At 37.5% G+C, this 16,717-nt stretch overlaps 6 protein-coding genes across 7 annotated transcripts; 5 read left to right on the forward strand and 1 right to left on the reverse strand.

The window, feature by feature from the left end:
- The first annotated feature begins 2,422 nt into the window (after positions 1-2,422).
- On the forward strand, positions 2,423-3,134 carry LOC125219079 (desiccation-related protein PCC27-45-like). Its single transcript, XM_048120944.1, has 2 exons — positions 2,423-2,677; positions 2,745-3,134. Exons 1-2 carry the CDS (start codon positions 2,475-2,477, stop codon positions 2,992-2,994), a joined length of 453 nt encoding a protein of 150 aa, XP_047976901.1. The 5' UTR covers positions 2,423-2,474; the 3' UTR covers positions 2,995-3,134.
- A 1,868-nt stretch (positions 3,135-5,002) lies between these two features.
- Positions 5,003-5,605, forward strand: LOC125220944 (late embryogenesis abundant protein At1g64065-like). Its single transcript, XM_048123071.1, has one exon. The coding sequence runs from the start codon at positions 5,003-5,005 to the stop codon at positions 5,603-5,605; it is 603 nt and encodes a 200-aa protein (XP_047979028.1).
- Positions 5,606-8,175: 2,570 nt separating this feature from the next.
- On the forward strand, positions 8,176-9,022 carry LOC125218801 (RING-H2 finger protein ATL67). The gene has a single exon (XM_048120574.1). It carries the CDS (start codon positions 8,305-8,307, stop codon positions 8,845-8,847), a length of 543 nt encoding a protein of 180 aa, XP_047976531.1. The 5' UTR covers positions 8,176-8,304; the 3' UTR covers positions 8,848-9,022.
- Positions 9,023-10,425: 1,403 nt separating this feature from the next.
- On the forward strand, positions 10,426-12,066 carry LOC125218800 (probable methyltransferase At1g29790). Its single transcript, XM_048120573.1, has one exon. It carries the CDS (start codon positions 10,591-10,593, stop codon positions 11,968-11,970), a length of 1,380 nt encoding a protein of 459 aa, XP_047976530.1. The 5' UTR covers positions 10,426-10,590; the 3' UTR covers positions 11,971-12,066.
- Positions 12,067-12,750: 684 nt separating this feature from the next.
- On the reverse strand, positions 12,751-13,401 carry LOC125220945 (F-box protein At3g07870-like). The gene has a single exon (XM_048123072.1). The coding sequence runs from the start codon at positions 13,399-13,401 to the stop codon at positions 12,751-12,753; it is 651 nt and encodes a 216-aa protein (XP_047979029.1).
- A 1,045-nt stretch (positions 13,402-14,446) lies between these two features.
- On the forward strand, positions 14,447-16,624 carry LOC125221732 (reticulon-like protein B5). 2 transcript variants are annotated; one of them, XM_048123949.1, is made up of 5 exons: positions 14,447-14,810; positions 15,358-15,538; positions 15,627-15,768; positions 16,120-16,192; positions 16,292-16,624. In XM_048123949.1, exons 1-5 carry the CDS (start codon positions 14,591-14,593, stop codon positions 16,456-16,458), a joined length of 783 nt encoding a protein of 260 aa, XP_047979906.1. In that variant the 5' UTR covers positions 14,447-14,590; the 3' UTR covers positions 16,459-16,624. The 2 variants fall into 2 exon arrangements, with proteins under 2 accessions (XP_047979906.1, XP_047979907.1); XM_048123950.1 differs by having other exon boundaries at positions 16,123-16,192.
- The last annotated feature ends 93 nt before the right edge of the window (positions 16,625-16,717 follow it).

Genomic DNA, 16,717 nt, shown 5'->3' on the forward strand with positions numbered 1-16,717 from the left:
TCTACAGCTGAGGGCAACAAAGTCATTATCAATACCTCGTTGGACCCACTAAAGCGCGTATAAATAGAGAGGAGCATGCAGCGTAATGGATATAGTTTTTCACTCTTCTTAGCTCATACATTTTACACACACACTTGGGAAAAATTCTGGGGATAATCGTGATAGGGGGGGTACGTTCTAAAGATCTCGAGTTTGGTAACACCGTCCCAGTGAGGGCGAAGATACATTTGTTTTAATTTCAGCTGTTTTTGCTAGTTTCCACCGTCGAACTTCACTTTTGGGAGTCGACTTTGATGTTGATGATGTTTAACTGCTTATCGCTCATGGATCTGAGTTTAGCTGTTTAATTTCAAGTTACTTTTGCTTAGATCTCTCTGCTGTTAGCGTAATTCTTAAATTGCTATGTCGATCTCTGCTTATTTCGTTATTGAGGTGTTTAATGTGGAATTGGGTGACAGATCTGTGGTTGATTGAGTGTTCGGAGCTTAAATTTGTAAATCTGACGTGATGGAGAATTTCTTCTGTTTGGAGTCCGTGTCGGACGCTTGGATCCGGAGTGGATTTAGCGTCTGAAGTTGGTTTTGGCGTGTGAAAGAAACAGTAGTGGATAGACTTGTTTTATTTCCTTTGTTTTCTATTTCCCTTCGTCTAGGTATGCAGATCTGTAAGTTCTTCGTTATTTATGCATAGATTTGATTCCAAGTTAGTAGCTCTATTTTTGATTTGCTTATGTGTTTTCTCAAGAAATTTTATGCGAATTTGGTTGTAGAAGACGATGTCACTGTCAGTTGGTACTAGAGTTAGTTATTCTGCCACTTTCCAGTCGTACTCTGCTTTTTCTTAGATGTGGTCCCATCGTAGAATTATTTCCTAGGTTTAGCTGTTAGGTTAAGTTTCTTTCTAATATTCCCAAGTCCAGGTAATTTTAATTTTTCCTCAACCCAAGAAAATGCGTGGCAGCAACCAACACCAAAAATACTCTCAAATCCTTGATTACGATTCTTACGCATCCTTCTCTGTGGGATCGATCCCTACTTCCCTATACTAGGTTTAGTAAAGTGGTTGAGGGTTTTTGAAGCGGGGAAGTACTTGTGTGTCCGACGACCGGGATTCCGCACAACCTACGAGTTCCTAGACCAAGTGATCTAGTGGACTTGCTGGATCTGGGGAACCTGCCTTATTTGAATATCGCAACACTGCACACACACCACACTTGTACTGTCACATCCTACACGTAGCTTCAAAAACGGATATAATTTTTTGGGAAGTGGAAAAATATTTTTTTTATTTAAAAACATTTTTTAATTAATTTCGAATTTAAAAAAATTTGAATATGCCAACGGCTATTCCGTTGGCGAATCAGAAGCTATCACGTATGCTGCTCAACGCCACGGACGTGCTCTTATTTAAGAGAAGCGCCGTGCCGCTGGCACGAATCAGAAGCTATCACGTATGTTGTGCCACAAAACGCAGAAGTTATTTTATCTTGTCATTTTAAGTTCTATATTGAAATTGTGGTAATTTAATAATTTTGATGTTTGTTCATAGATTTGTTGATTAACTTGGTGATAATAGTGATTTTGTTGTTCATTTATTTATTTAAGATATTTAACATCTTTTTTAAAATTTTATGATGAAAAGTTTTATCTTAATTATGAGAGGAAACGAGGGAGTATAAATTTTGAGTAAGAAGCCCCTAGGAATTTGTATTACCAAAACAATTTAGGTTGAAGCTTCACACAAAGTCATTCGATTGTAATTGTTTGAACGTTGTATTATGACAATAAATTGTTCAATTTTGTATTCATTTCGTTCCAAAAGAATATATATTTTGAATTTGACATGAATTTTAATATATAATTAGTAGAAATAAAAAAAATAAAAAAAAATAATTAAAATATTATTAGTGAAGAATAAGTTTCATCTGAAAATAATTTTTTCAAAAATTTAAAAATATATATTTTTATAGAACCGAATAAGAATAGAAATAAATGTATTCCGTATCTTTGTAGGAATGAGGGATTAAATATATATATTAAATTTAATGAAAAATACTTAAAGAGAGTCGGCAAAATTGAGCTCTTTTTGGGTTGGCGCACCCTAACTTATCCACGTTGACACATCCCCCATCAATCCCGTGATAATCAGCACGTGTCTCTAAACAGCGACTTAAGGTGGCATGTCGAATAATATCGCCTAAATAATGGGGTACGTTGATTATACCATCCAATCCAAAAATAATTAGTCACCCATAATTCCTAAATATTTCCGCATTTAAAGATAATTGAAGGTGTAACATAGCATAGAATATTGAATATCATTCCCCATTAATAACCTAGATATTTTAGTTGGATTCGGCCGCTCATCATTATCCAAAAATAAAAGAAAAATAAGAAATCGAACCTCTTTTGCTTTGGCGTTCATAAACAAGTCTATATAATTAGCACTTGATAAAATCACCTCAAACAGCAGCGATGCAATACGTGGACAAGGCAAAGGATTTCGTCGCCGATAAGGTGGCGGACATAGAGAAGCCGTCGGCGTCCGTGGACGACGTAGATCTGAAGCACGTCGGCCGCGACGGCATCACCTATCTCGCGAAGGTCACCGTCGTCAATCCCTACGGCGTCTCCGTTCCCGTCGGCGAAATCACCTACACTCTCAAAAGCGTCGACAGGTAATTCAATTTGATTAAAATGATGGAATTGATCATTGATTTAGAGAAATGTTGATTTAATTTGTAGGGTTATCGCGTCGGGAAACATACCGGATCCGGGGTCGTTGAAGGGGAACGACAAGACGATCCTTGAGGTGGGGATGAAGGTTCCGCACAGTGTGTTGGTGAGCTTGATCAAGGACATCGGCGCCGATTGGGACGTGGATTACACGGTCGAGATTGGAATAATCGTGGATCTTCCCGTGTTTGGGAATTTCACGATTCCGCTCACGCACAAGGGTGAGATGAAATTGCCGTCTCTCCAGGACTGCATTTAGAATGTTTGTTCCTCTCTACTTAATTAACTAAATCTCCCTCTAATTTGGATAAGCATATGTATTTACCTGCTTATTGTAATTATAATACTATCATGTTGTATTACAAAATAAAACTACTCTCATTCGTGTTATAAAATTAATATGTTTCTAATAATCTTCTGCCGATACGAATTTGCTTTATGAGTACGTGGGTTATAGATAGGGCTAATAATTTTCCATCGGATACGAACATCCAAGAAATTTATGGGTTTGGGTATGTATCCTTTAAAATGCGTCTTAGGCAAAATTAAACTCAACTTGAAACGATCCAACTTAACTTTTTGATGATCGTTTAAAATAAAATCACATTTACCTCTTAATCTCAAATGTCAATCCAATCAAGGGAAATACACCCTCAAGGAAAAAAGGACATTATGTACAATTTGTAATCATAGAAAAATTATGTAGTGCTCCTATACACTACAGATTCTAAGGCAACACTGAAAAAGAATTAAACCTTATAAAGTAAAACAGGGGAATCCAACAGTGTTTAATAAAAATAAGATTTTTTTTCTTATCCAACAGATAGGGGTTCGATTAATCATCACGAAAATTGGTGGAGGACTTGTTTCTTCTGAAAAATTACTACTATATAATTATAACAAGTCCTCTAAAACAATTAAATAACTACAAAAGGTCAGAATACAAATGTTATGAAATCAACGACCAAATGTATAAAGGATACGGATGTTATGAAATCAAAGACCAAATGTCTAAAGTACAGAGTAAAATGTCGAAAATGAAAGACCAAATGTTTTAAAGTATAGGATAAAAGGTCAAAAATGTCATTATTTGAAGGCTTGAAGCGTTTATCCAAAATTGTTCCACCGTTGTCATTTATATCAATTGTTTTAATTTTTTATAATAAAATTGGAGTATCGCACAAAAAAATGTTGGTACACAAAATGTTGATGCGTCAGTAAAAATACACGTCCCTAACTATGGCATTGTATTAGTGGACGTGATCAGGTCAATAAGTGAAATTTTGTAAAATATCAAAGCAAATCTCAGTCATTGGATCTTGTGATGTAACCGTTAGATTAATATCACGTGTCATCTAATAATGTAGATTGTGTAGTCATTGGATCTTGTGATGTAACCGTTAGATTAATATCACGTGTCATCTAATAATGTAGATTGTGTAGTTTAATAATGTAGCTCGGCTTATAATGTAATGCTTTTAGTGTAATAATGTAGATTGTGTAGTGTAATAATGTAGCTCGGCTAATAATGTAACGCTTTTAGTGTAATAATATAGATCGTATATATTTTATCACAACCATCCAATCTAAGTATTCAATGGCTAAGATTTACATTGACTTTTGACAAAATTTCACTTATTGATCATAGTGCACTCTTACGCCTTTATATGCATATGTAACTATCATGTGAAAATAAATATACTAGCTCATTGTGACCTAAAATTGTTAGATTTAAAATTCCACACATTTACAATTTCACAACTGGCAAATCTCCTCATTTTATACTCTTTCATCCAGTCCAAAAAAAATACTCCATATAAAACTAAATAAGCGAAAATCGGTAAAGTTGCCAGTTATTTAAGGAACGAAAACATGTATCATGGCATTAAAATTGCAGCATTTGGCAGAAAAGTGAAAACCAAACAATTTCCACATCCTTAACTGCAAAAACATTTCTCCACCATACATAAAACTGAAATGAATATCTTATGCAATAGAGTAGATGAGTTGAATGTTCAACAATTTTTATTTTATTTTTCTAATCTAAGTTCAGTCTGCCTTTAGTTACAAGTTCGTTTCCCATTAAATAACAGAAAGTGCGATGTATGCCCTTTTTTGCACAAATGAAGCAATATTTAGAATCACACCATACTTCCAAACAATGATAAAATGTGTGATTAAAACATTGTTTGCAAGCAATTCCACCATAAACAGAGGCACACAGATCGATTCTATTTCACAGAAAATACCTCTAATTTCAAGCAAAGATGATGAATTCCGAGCACTCGCCCGCCGACGACGAACAGAAGAGAATCACCGCCGCAGCAGCCAAATTCCGCCTCATCAAATGCTCCGTCTTCGCCTCCGCGGCCGTCCTCGTTCTAGCCACCGTCGCCGTGATCCTAGCCTCGACCGTGTTCAGGCTCCGCGGCCCGATCCTCCGGATCGGAAACGTCACCGTCGGAAGCTCCCCGCGGCTGATCAGCAACGTGACTCTGATCGCCGACGTGTGGGTGAAGAATCCGAACTTCGCGTCGATCGACTACGGGAACGTGACGACGACGCTGTTCTACCACGGCGTGGCGGTCGGGGAGTCGCGCGCGCCGCCGGGGACGGTGAGGGCGCGGCGGTCGGAGGTGATCAGCGCGACGGTGGTGATCATGGCGGATCAGATCATGTCGCAGCCGGATCTGGATGCGGATATCGGGTCGGGTCTGGTGAATGTGAGCAGCGACACGCGGGTTGGCGGGAAAATCGATTGGGCGATTTTTGAGAAGCATGTGACGATGAGGATGAGGTGCAATGTGAGCATCAACGTTACGAGCAGAGAGATTCAGCACCATAAATGCAAAAGGAAGATCAAACTTTAGTTATCTCAACACAAAATTATGTACGCGATTGCATTCTTGGCTTCTTGCTTGTTTTTCTTTGGCCTGCGTCTATTTTAAAGGTCAAATTATCAAATACGGAGTAATTAAGAATATTAGTCAAGTTCAGATTGATATAATACTTTTCATAAACGAAACCATAGATTATGAACTTTGAAAATTTCACAATGATCTCTTCTAAATTTTTTCGATCATGTGTACAGATTTTTATTACATGACGTACACATGTAGACTTATTTAAATGATGTGAGTATAGGTTATTTAAATCATAAAATTTTGTCAAATTCAGACCTAAGGTGTAAAATTTTAAAATAGAATATTAAATATTAATGAATTTTCAGTTTTTTCTCATTTGTCTCATTCGCATAAAAAATAATGTATTTTAGTGATCATCGAAATAATGGTGTTTAATTAAAACAAGTAGTACTATCCCGTCCCATTTTAGCAGTTTCAATTGAGTTGTACACGAGTTCTATGAAAATGTAAAAAAAAGTTGGTGTAAAAAGATTAGTTGAATGTGAGTCTAATTTTTATATAGTAGTACTAGTTTTATGATCCCATGAGTTTTAAGAAAGAATAGTGAGTAGAAAAAGTTAGTGTAATGTATATCTCATTTTTATATATTAGTTGTATAATAAAATGTTAGTGGAATGTCAGACCTACTTATCGTTTATGGTAAAAAGTGGAAGTGGGCGATAAATAAAGAACAAACGAAAATGACAAAAGTGAACAAAAAATGAGGGACGGAATGAGTAATAAATTGTGAGTGAAATGTGAAGTCTATTAACATTTATGAAAGATTCTAATTGGTACTCCTAATATGGGACGAAAGGATTAGTGGAATTTTTTTTTTCCATTCTATTATTCCAAATAAAATTGAATCTTTTTTACATCGCTTGTCTCTTTTACCTCAAAACACTATGTTCTCTACCAACCGATATAGACATAGAAGAAAGAGAAGTGAATGCGAGGGGTTTGGATCCCCTGCTGTGGCTGTTAGCACAGCAGGGGGTGTTGTTCCATACAAACATTTTTTAATTGTTAAAGTATAATATTAAAATATTAGTTTTATTTATTATAAAACAATTCAATGTGTGTGTGTATTTGTCACAGCCATGCTGTGCACAGTAGGGGATCTTGGCCCGAATGCGAGTGTGCTTTTTAGCGTTAGTGTGTTACCGAACGATGTCGTTTTGTCCATGTAGATATTTCCGACTAACATAGTCTCGATTTTTCCTAAAATTAAGAAAAAATAATTGCGATTTTAAGAGTGTGGAGTCAACCAAATCTGGTTGAGATATCAATGTTGATTTCACCATAATTACAAAATATGGAATAATTACAAAATTTTCAAATTTGGTATCTATAGTTCTATTGTTTAAATATGCGACCGACCAAAATATAATCAACCTTCATAATTTATTTGACAATTTTTTTTCTTTTAAATATTGACCCAACTCTTAAACATTAGATCATCTTCAATGATACATTAAAACTCAAAATGGAATAGGGAGTCATTTAGCTCCAATGGTTCTCTAAAATTAAGTCCAATTTTGATTTTAGAGAAACACTATTTTATATCTTTAGATTTACACTAAAATAAATCTAAATAACTTTTTAAAAATTTTGTGAGTAAAAAAATAGTGATTAGGAGAATATTTATTTATATTTGAATTTAGTGTAAATGATACTATGACTATATCAAATGAATTTTTAAATTTATTAATAAATGATTGAAGATGCTTTTATACAAATTGTACTAATAGAAATAATTTAAAAGTTAAAAAGAGCATCGAGTGGAATAGTTATTAATAAATGTAGACGTGTTTGACTTAATGAAATCAGTACAAAAATACATTGCTATACAAAGTTAAGATGAGATTTGATTTGCGGAGAAAGTATTGCAAATAAATAAATTTGTTAAGAATCTATTTCAATGATTTGCAGTGCCCTCATAAGTAAAATAGAAATGTTTCGGAATTGTAATTTCTAATTATACATATATACCTTACATGAGATTAATTCACACAATTTACTGAAAATTCACATTTAGATAGCCAATAGGGACTTCCTTATATCATTGTATCCATCGATGTATATGCTCACACAAACAGGCTGTCTGAAATTTAAATGTTGAAATATCACACTGGCGTTCTGCTAATCTTTTCATATACTTCTATAATTGTACACTATATTACATTACAATCAAAGTGTCTATTTTAGCTAGAAATTTCGAATCGTGTCACATCCCAATCCAGAACCCGATTCTTCTACATGATGAAATATATGCTCGTTATATTTTTCTGGAATAAACTTTTAAGAATTGATAGATTAATATCTTGAAGATAGATCTCTAATTATTTATGCATTCCATTCGTCATATAGACAAATTAGCACGTTAGGCAAATTAATATAATTTAATACTACTATAGTATCTCAAACGACCTTTAGTCAACCCTTATTAATTAAATTGCTCCAAAATGTCCAAATTCCTTAAAAATGAAAAAATGAAAAAAAATGTTAGAAGAGCATCGCCATCAATTCGTTCATCCGCAATTAAATGTGAGTTGCTCTGTGTATTAAATGGTGCAGCTCAGCACCCTCACCCACCCTCTCTCTCTCTACAATTTCCTCTTCATTGAAATGGCCATCGCCTCCTCCTCCACCCTCCGCCTCTCCCAATGTCCTCCGCCCCTCCTCCGCCCCTAGCCGCCAAGCTCTCCTTCTCTCAGAACCTCACATCCATCGGCATCGGCTACGCAGTCGCGCTCGCCCTAGGCTTCCTCGTCCTCTTCTCCACCTTCCTCCTCGCCTCCTACATCTGCTACCGCTCCGTCGCCGCCCGCCGCCGCAGCCGATCCGCCGATAACAGCGTCTACCTGCCGCGGATCATCTTCGTCGGGGAGGAAGACGAGAACGAGGGGCAGAACGCCGTCGTCGGCCTCGATCAGGCCGTAATCAACTCCTATCCGAGATTCGTCTTCACGAAGAAGAGCGCGGACGACGGCGTGTGCTCGATTTGCTTGTCGGAGTACAGGGAATCGGAGATGCTGCGGATGCTGCCGGATTGCCGCCACTGCTTCCACGTGATGTGCGTGGATGCGTGGCTGAAGCTCAACGCGTCGTGCCCCGTGTGCCGGACTTCGCCGCTGCCCACGCCGCTTTCGACGCCGCTGCAGGAGGTGGTGCCGCTCTCGCTCTACTCCGACGGGCGGAGGGGTTGATTTAGGTATTTTGGCGTTAATCTCATATATTTGGGGCTTACTTTTTTCATTTTTAGTCGTGAATTAAAGGATTGTAATTTTATTTGTGTTCTCCAATTACAAAATATGAAAATATACTCCGTGTTGTTAAAACGTCTTACTACTTTTTTTTTGTTAATATATGTAGATTTATGAATGTCCATTGAATAAAACCAATTTTAATCATGATAAAAGAGAGATAAACCTAGTTTATAAATTGTTACAGAGATGAGTTTCAGTATAATTGCTTTGGATCGTCGATTTTCCTTTGATGTCAGTTAATTGTGAAGAATTTTGCCGACACGGGGAAGGAGGCATGTAGCAAGTGAAGCAGAAACAGATAAACGTAATTTTTCACAACTTTAATTTATTAAATAATCTAGATTAAATAAGTTATTTGATTAATCTTATTTTTTATGTGATCTACTCCATCAAACGAGGCCTTATATGTAGTGTAGGTTCAATTTTTTTTTTTTAGTCTTTGTCAATAACGAGAAATGAGAATTCAAATTGGTATGACAATTAATGTGAATCTATATAGACTGAAAAAAAGGGTGGTCAACTTGAATTAACTTCATATAAAACCAACTTTTGACATACTCGCATTGTCCTACTCAGCATGTGCAATAATATTTAACTGCATAATAATCTTAGATACTAGTATTATTGATATTTCAAATTGTGTACTAGTTTTTCTATTTTATGTTAAAAATCACCGTATATGCAATTTAGCATTATTATTATTATTATTATTATTATTATTATTATTATTATTATTATTATTATTATTATAAAAAACAAACATAAAAAACAAACATTAAAATTCACCGTGTATGTAAATTCACATTACTACCATCATTTTCTTATTAGTTGTATGGTAAGTCAACAATTTGGTTTAATGTATACGAGTAATTTTTTTTATACTGTTGTGGATTCAATTTACATAATGAAATCGATTATTGTTATAATGCTAGTATTATTTTTCGAATATGTAATGACCATAATCATACTATGGTACAGCCATCCGTGAAATGTTGTTCAATTTTACCATTTTGATCCGTCCACAAAATATTGTCCACTAAGTTTTTTTTTTCATTTGTGGTAAATGGAACTCAATTTCCACTAACTCAGTTACACACTCACGTTTTATTATAAACTAGTAGTACTATATAAATACGTGGGATCTATATTTGGCAAAAAATTTCCACTCACTTTTCTTCCCATTTCTTAAAATCTCTGTCAAGTCTAATTTGGACAATATTTTGCTGATGGAGGGAGTAGTATTCAATAACCATTGACTATTCTAAAATATCTATATTTTTTAGGCAGAAGTATAGATCGGAAAATGTAGACTACTTTACCATTTGAATTGCTTGGTATCAACTCCTTCTCTGTATCGAGTCTAATCCCAAGATTTTAAATACTACTATTACTACTACTACTTTATAATTTTAATGTCGAGTTACTTCATTCATACTCTGATCCCCATCTATTTCTTAGTAGTTAACACTTGATGATTCTTTCCACAAATTTAACCATCTTTTCAGTGACCATATCAACAAGTACACTAAATCTCTAATACATTTCCCAGATTCTCTTAACTGTGTTAATTTCATGGAAGTCTCCTGTTTGTAATCATATCATAGTAGTAGCTTTGCTAGATCCTTGAGTCTCTATGTGTTGATTCTACATTACCAAGATTCTCAATCTCTCCTACAAATCAAGATGGCTCCAAAACTATTCAAATCAATCAACAAACTGATCCTCTATCTATCAATCCTCGCCGCCGCAGTCTGCATTGCCACCTTCTCCAAAGCCTACTCTCTCAAATCCTTCCTCCGCCCCGACGCCTCCAGCACCCACGCCGCCTTCTTCCCGTCCCACGTCAACGAGCAAGAGATCACACAGACTCTCAACCTAGTCATCCACAAGCTCCAGCACGAGCTCGACCAAATGCGTGTCCTGCCTCGCGACACGCCCCTGCGCTCCAAGCACGCGCCCCTCCTGGCCGACGTGCTTGGCCTAATTGAGTCCGTCCGTGACTCCCTGTCCGCCTCCCCATCCCTGGATGGGGATCAGGATCAGCAGGCGCGAACTGCACAGTTCGCGCCTGCTGACCATTTCCTGACAGAGGAGATCAGGAAATACATCCTGGTCAAGCCCAACAGGCTTGGCAAACAGAACTTCATGGGCGCCAACGGCACGTTCACGAGCATCGGCCACGGGTGCTTCGCTCTGAGAGACGAGCTGGAATCCTACATGGATTACGACATAGGCGACGTGTGCAACGACGACTGGAAACTAGCTCAAAAACTCATGATCCACGGCTGCGATCCCCTGCCCCGGAGGCGCTGCTACGCCCGCGCTCCTCAGATCTACACACAGCCGCTCCCGATCAACGAGTCCCTCTGGAAGCTTCCTGACGACCGGAACGTGCGATGGGGCGGGTACCGGTGCAAGAACTTCACATGCCTGGCTAGCAATGTCACAAAAAAGGGCTTCTTCAAATGTGCAGAGTGTTTCAATTTGGTTGATCATGAATCTCCAAGGTGGATCAAGCCAGTGTACCAGAATCCTAACATTAATCTGACTTCGGATTTCATGATCTCCGATGTTCTTGATTTGAAGCGCGGCGAGATAAGGATCGGGCTCGATTTCAGCGTGGGGACGGGGACGTTCGCAGCGCGGATGAGGGAGCACAATGTGACTATAGTGACAGCTACGGTCAATCTTGGCGCTCCGTTCAATGAGATGATCGCGCTGCGGGGGCTGATCCCGTTGTACGTGACGGTGAATCAACGGCTGCCGTTCTTCGACAACACGCTGGATCTAATCCACACCACGAGATTTCTGGATGGGTGGATTGATCTGGTGCTGCTGGAGTTTGTGGTGTATGATTGGGATAGAGTGCTGAGGCCAGGGGGGCTGCTGTGGATTGATAGCTTCTTTTGTTTGAAGGAGGATTTGGATGAGTATTTGGGGGTGTTTGGGATGATGAGGTACAAGAGACATGAGTGGATTGTGGTGCCTAAGTTTGATAAGAATGATGAGAGAGAGGTCTTCTTTTCTGCTGTCTTGGAGAAACCATCTAGGCCATTTAGATGATTGGGGATTTATCTTTTCATAATTTGAATCATTATATGATATTGGTATTTACTATTTGATGGTTTTACTTTTGTGGACATACAATTGATTAATCATATAGTAGATCATTATTTTTTATCTTGTGATACATACGCTTGTTCGAATAGACTATAGGAAGTCTGAAACAATAATCAGAAACATATACACATTGCAAGATGTCAAGATTTGTTGAAATGAGAACATTAATCAAATGAATAAAAGTGGCAAATAAACTTAACTAGTAGTAGTAATAAAAAAAATTACAAATTGAAATATGTAACAGAAAATTAAAAGGAGCAAACATCCTCCTCCCATGAACAATGTCTTGAGCGGAATAAAACTTGGGGTATAACGAAGCGCAATGCTTTGGAAATCAAAAGATGGATCAAAAAAATTAGTGTAGTCTTTGATATATTTGGTCTTGCTGGAGTAGCAAAATATACACGCCATTGTACGGTCCCACATAATTAAGTCACCATTTTCCAACACTTTGAATAGGAGTAAGGTAACCAAATCTACGCGCCTATAGTGGCAAGTTTTATATATGAAAAAAATCCTTAGTCCAAGATTTGCCATCCCATCAACCAAATCACAATTTGACCATTTGACGTCGACGACGAATCATCGCACAAACACAAGCAATCATCAAAAACATAAAGGCTCCTATGACTAGTAAGGTCATGACAACGAGTAGGAAAAGACAAAGTGGTAAAGAACTCTGTTTCGAGATCAAACCTAGAAACCTGCGCCACCTCCTCGTCCTCACTCCATACTAGCAGCCAGTGAAGCCACGAACGAACACACGGCCCTTGACTTTACAGGTGAGGTCCCCACAATAATGGTCCTCCATTTCCCCGTTCCCAGAGTGTATACTTGACATTCGTACTCTTTACTCTCAAGTTGGACAATCCGAACCACCTTATATTGGCGGGTCCTTATACTCACCCCAAGTCCAAAACTACTGTTTCGCGAGTAGTGATACTCTGGAGGGGGAGGATTAGGAAGTGTGACATATTCGCGGGTGATGGGATTGCATATAGAGAGATTATGAAGGGGGAGATCATCGTGGTTCTCCGATAGCAAGATCAAACCGTTGACGGAGCTAAGTAGGAGGGGTGTGTAGCCGGGGACGGCCAACTCGATGGCCACCGTGTTAGGGACGATTCCATCATCCTTCAACTTCAAGAATTTAGCGTGCCAAGATGTGGATGAAGAAGTAGTGGTGTATGGAATTACGAGGAGGTGCGGTTGGGGTTCGGAGAGATGGAAGCCGGGGCTCTCGATGACATCACGGAATTCCTTGCACACGAATTTGGCCTCGATGATGCTGCCTATGGGGAGTCTTGAGAGAACATCTGTGGTGATTTCCCGTGGGATATTTGCGAACAAATCTATATTGTTTACTTCTGCCATCTACAGCCGAGACAAGTAAGCATGTAGCCCTCGTTTACGAGGACTGGTAGTATATATTAAAATACGGAAAAGGTATTTTTTCTTGTCCTTTCCTATTCTGAATAGAAAACGGTTTACAACTTTACATAATAATCCTCGACTGATACCTTCAAGTTGTAGATATCTATTGAATATATTATTCGTCAATCCTAGCCCAAAACATGGTAGGCCGATTAAAATTTGTCATAGTAGATTGATATCTAGCCCGGTCAGCGATCCAACCATGCTAACCACAAAAATTCCCAACCCATTCCAAAGAATATAAAATACACGATTGGATATTCTAGTTTGTTTGACCCGAGTTTAAAATATCAAAATTTGGATACAAATGCAAGTCCTATTTATCTTTGATAGTAAATTTAACTATTAATCTTAATCGTGGACAGATAAAATAGCATACTATGTGAGTTTTAAATTTCTAATCACAGATGCAGAGAGCGGAGATTAATACAAAGTGTATGAGAAACAAATTGCAAAAAAAATGTTACTATCAGATTCCGATAAAGCCCATAACTTTTAAAAATGACAAATTGAATCACAACTCTGATGATTTTTTTTAATTGTCTCATGAATTTGAATTTGAGAAAAATTAAACATGACATGGACTACGAGATTGTGATTTCAATCATATTTTTTTAGGGAACATGATTGATCGAATTGAACTTGATTTCATCCCTGTTAAATCATAACTTAACGATCGCGAAGAAGAAGGGTGGAAGGAACACAATTTCAGCCCTTTTTTTTGTAAGGGACATAAATCCGGAGGGGGACGGCGTCGTTTAATAATTTATTCCACTTCATACGTTTCCGGTGTCCACATCATATGTTCATGTAAAGGTTCATAAAATTGTCAATATTATGATTTAATTGACAATTTTTTAAAGTTATGGGATAAACCAGAATTTATTTAAACAGTCTGATTTTTTTTACTATTTGCACAAAAAAAAAGAACGAATAAATTAAAATACAAATTAAAGGAGTTGAATGAGTTAAACACCTGATTAGTTCTTCCATTTGGTCCAACTCCGAACACGACCCTTCATACATAAATTGAAATCCACACGATCAATAATCATTCTCGCATTGCTACTGTTCGGATTTTCGATATTCAGTAATACGTATTTGCTTGATTTCGGAATTTGGATCGGCGATGGCGGAACAGGAGGAGATATCGGATCCTAGAACTGAGTCGTTCACTGACAAAATCTCCGATAGGGTTCACGGCGACGGCGACGTCCACACGAGTTCTTCTTCATCCTCATCTGACTCGGATCACGACGATGACAACAGAGCATCGGAATCTTCCGCCAAGGAGAATAATGAGTTCCGCCGTGAAAAGCCGGTCCACAAGGTTTTTGGTGGTGGCATGTGTACGTATCACGCGCTCACTAGTTAACCCCTCTATCTGCTCGCTTTTTCTATTGTTAGTTTATTTCCTGTGATTTTTTTGAATTTTTTTTGTGATTTCGCTGATTGTTTATGTGCATATAATGACTTATGCTGAGATTTTATATGAGCTTAGGTGTTGTGTTGATTATGAGAGTTCACAATTAGCCTTTAGAGTTTGATGAAATGTTGAGGTGTATTTGCAATCAGGCTTCAAAAATTTGCTAGGTTTCATTTGGTGAATTTGAGATCGATATTTCATTTCTGTGATTTACCTTTCACCATGGCTGTTAATGATGTACTTCTGGTGCAAATTAGAGATTGGATTGATTTAGAAAATTACTTTCTGATAATTGTGTAGTTTAATTTAGGTTCATCGTTTTGCTTAACTACTTAGGGTAATGTTATGCTTTCGAGTTATTTTTTGACCTTTCATGTTGGTGTAATTCTGTAGCTTAAATGGCAGGAGTATAAAATTTTGATTAGTGTTTTTATAAAACCTAACAAATTTATGGTGATGTTTTTTTTTAGCTGCTGATGTGTTCTTGTGGAGGAACAAGAACATATCTGCCTCGCTGCTTGGTGTAGCAACAGCAGCCTGGGTGTTTTTCGAGTTACTTGAATACCATTTACTCACTCTGGTCTGTCACATTGGAATCCTCATGCTGTCTCTTTCGTTCTTATGGTCTAATGCATCAGTTTTCATCAACAAGTGAGCTCATGAAACAGTCTTGTTGTTAGTTCGTACTCTGAAAAATGTCGTGCTCAGTTATATGGATTTATCTCTTATGTGTCTGCAGGCTGTCTCCCCATATTCCAGAAGTGCGCCTCCCCCAGGAACCGTTTGTGGAGATTACCTCAGGTCTCGTTTCTGAGATCAATCATGTATTCGCAGAGTTGAGAGAAATCTCATCTGGCAGAAATCTTAAGAAATTCCTTAAGGTAATATTAATTGGATATTGGACCTCTCTCTTTGTGCTTCTCCAAGTCCTAGAGTGAAATAACTTTCTCATGGCTATACATTACCCCTGTGCTGGTGATCGAACCTTGGTCCCTTAGGAATTATCTTCCCCAGCATGGGCACTAATCTTTAGTCTTGATCATATATCATTTGCTATTGATAAGTAAATTATAATGAAATTAGTGTAGAAACATTTCAGATTTTAATTTAGTTAGCCTTTAAAGGATCATTGTTTGTGCCTTAAAATTTGTAATTGAGTTCTTTCTGGTTTCCACACTGCTGCATTTCTTTCCCCTGTTTACTTAATTGAGTCTGTGGCCTGAATTCATTAGCAGGTTGTATTTGGTCTTTGGTTTTTCTCGATTGTTGGCAGCTGCTGCAGCTTCTTGACATTGTCTTACATAAGTAAGAACTCTTTCACCTTTATTTACCTAATAATAAACAGGTTGTTAGGGTATTGATTCGTCCATCCTGACTTTCCTTGTCTTCTCTTATTTTTCGTAGTATTTGTTTCGTTCCACACTCTGCCTGTTTTGTACGAGAAGTACGGTCATAGGATTGATCCATATAGTCAGAAAGCAATGCACGGGATCCGAAAGCCATATGCGGTGTTCGATAGCAAAATCTTGAGCAAGATGCCCAAGAGAGCACTAGCCAAGAAACGAGCTTAGGGGGATTCGTGACATAGTAACATGGTGAAATTAGAGCATATGGTTTTTGCTTTACCTTATGGCTTCCGTCTCAATTTGCATTCTTCAAAAGTTGAAGTTCGTTTGAACCAAAATTGTTGAATTGTGTACAACATTATAGTATTTAAATTAATGTTTCTTTCGTTAATGGATTTGTCATTGAGATGAAAATGCTGTTAGTGTAAAAATTCATGAGTAGAACCTTGGAATCCAATAAATGAGCTGTTACATGGGACAAAAA

Source organism: Salvia hispanica, chromosome 4 (assembly GCF_023119035.1).
Source record: "Salvia hispanica cultivar TCC Black 2014 chromosome 4, UniMelb_Shisp_WGS_1.0, whole genome shotgun sequence".
In the NCBI taxonomy this organism is placed as follows: domain Eukaryota; kingdom Viridiplantae; phylum Streptophyta; class Magnoliopsida; order Lamiales; family Lamiaceae; genus Salvia; species Salvia hispanica.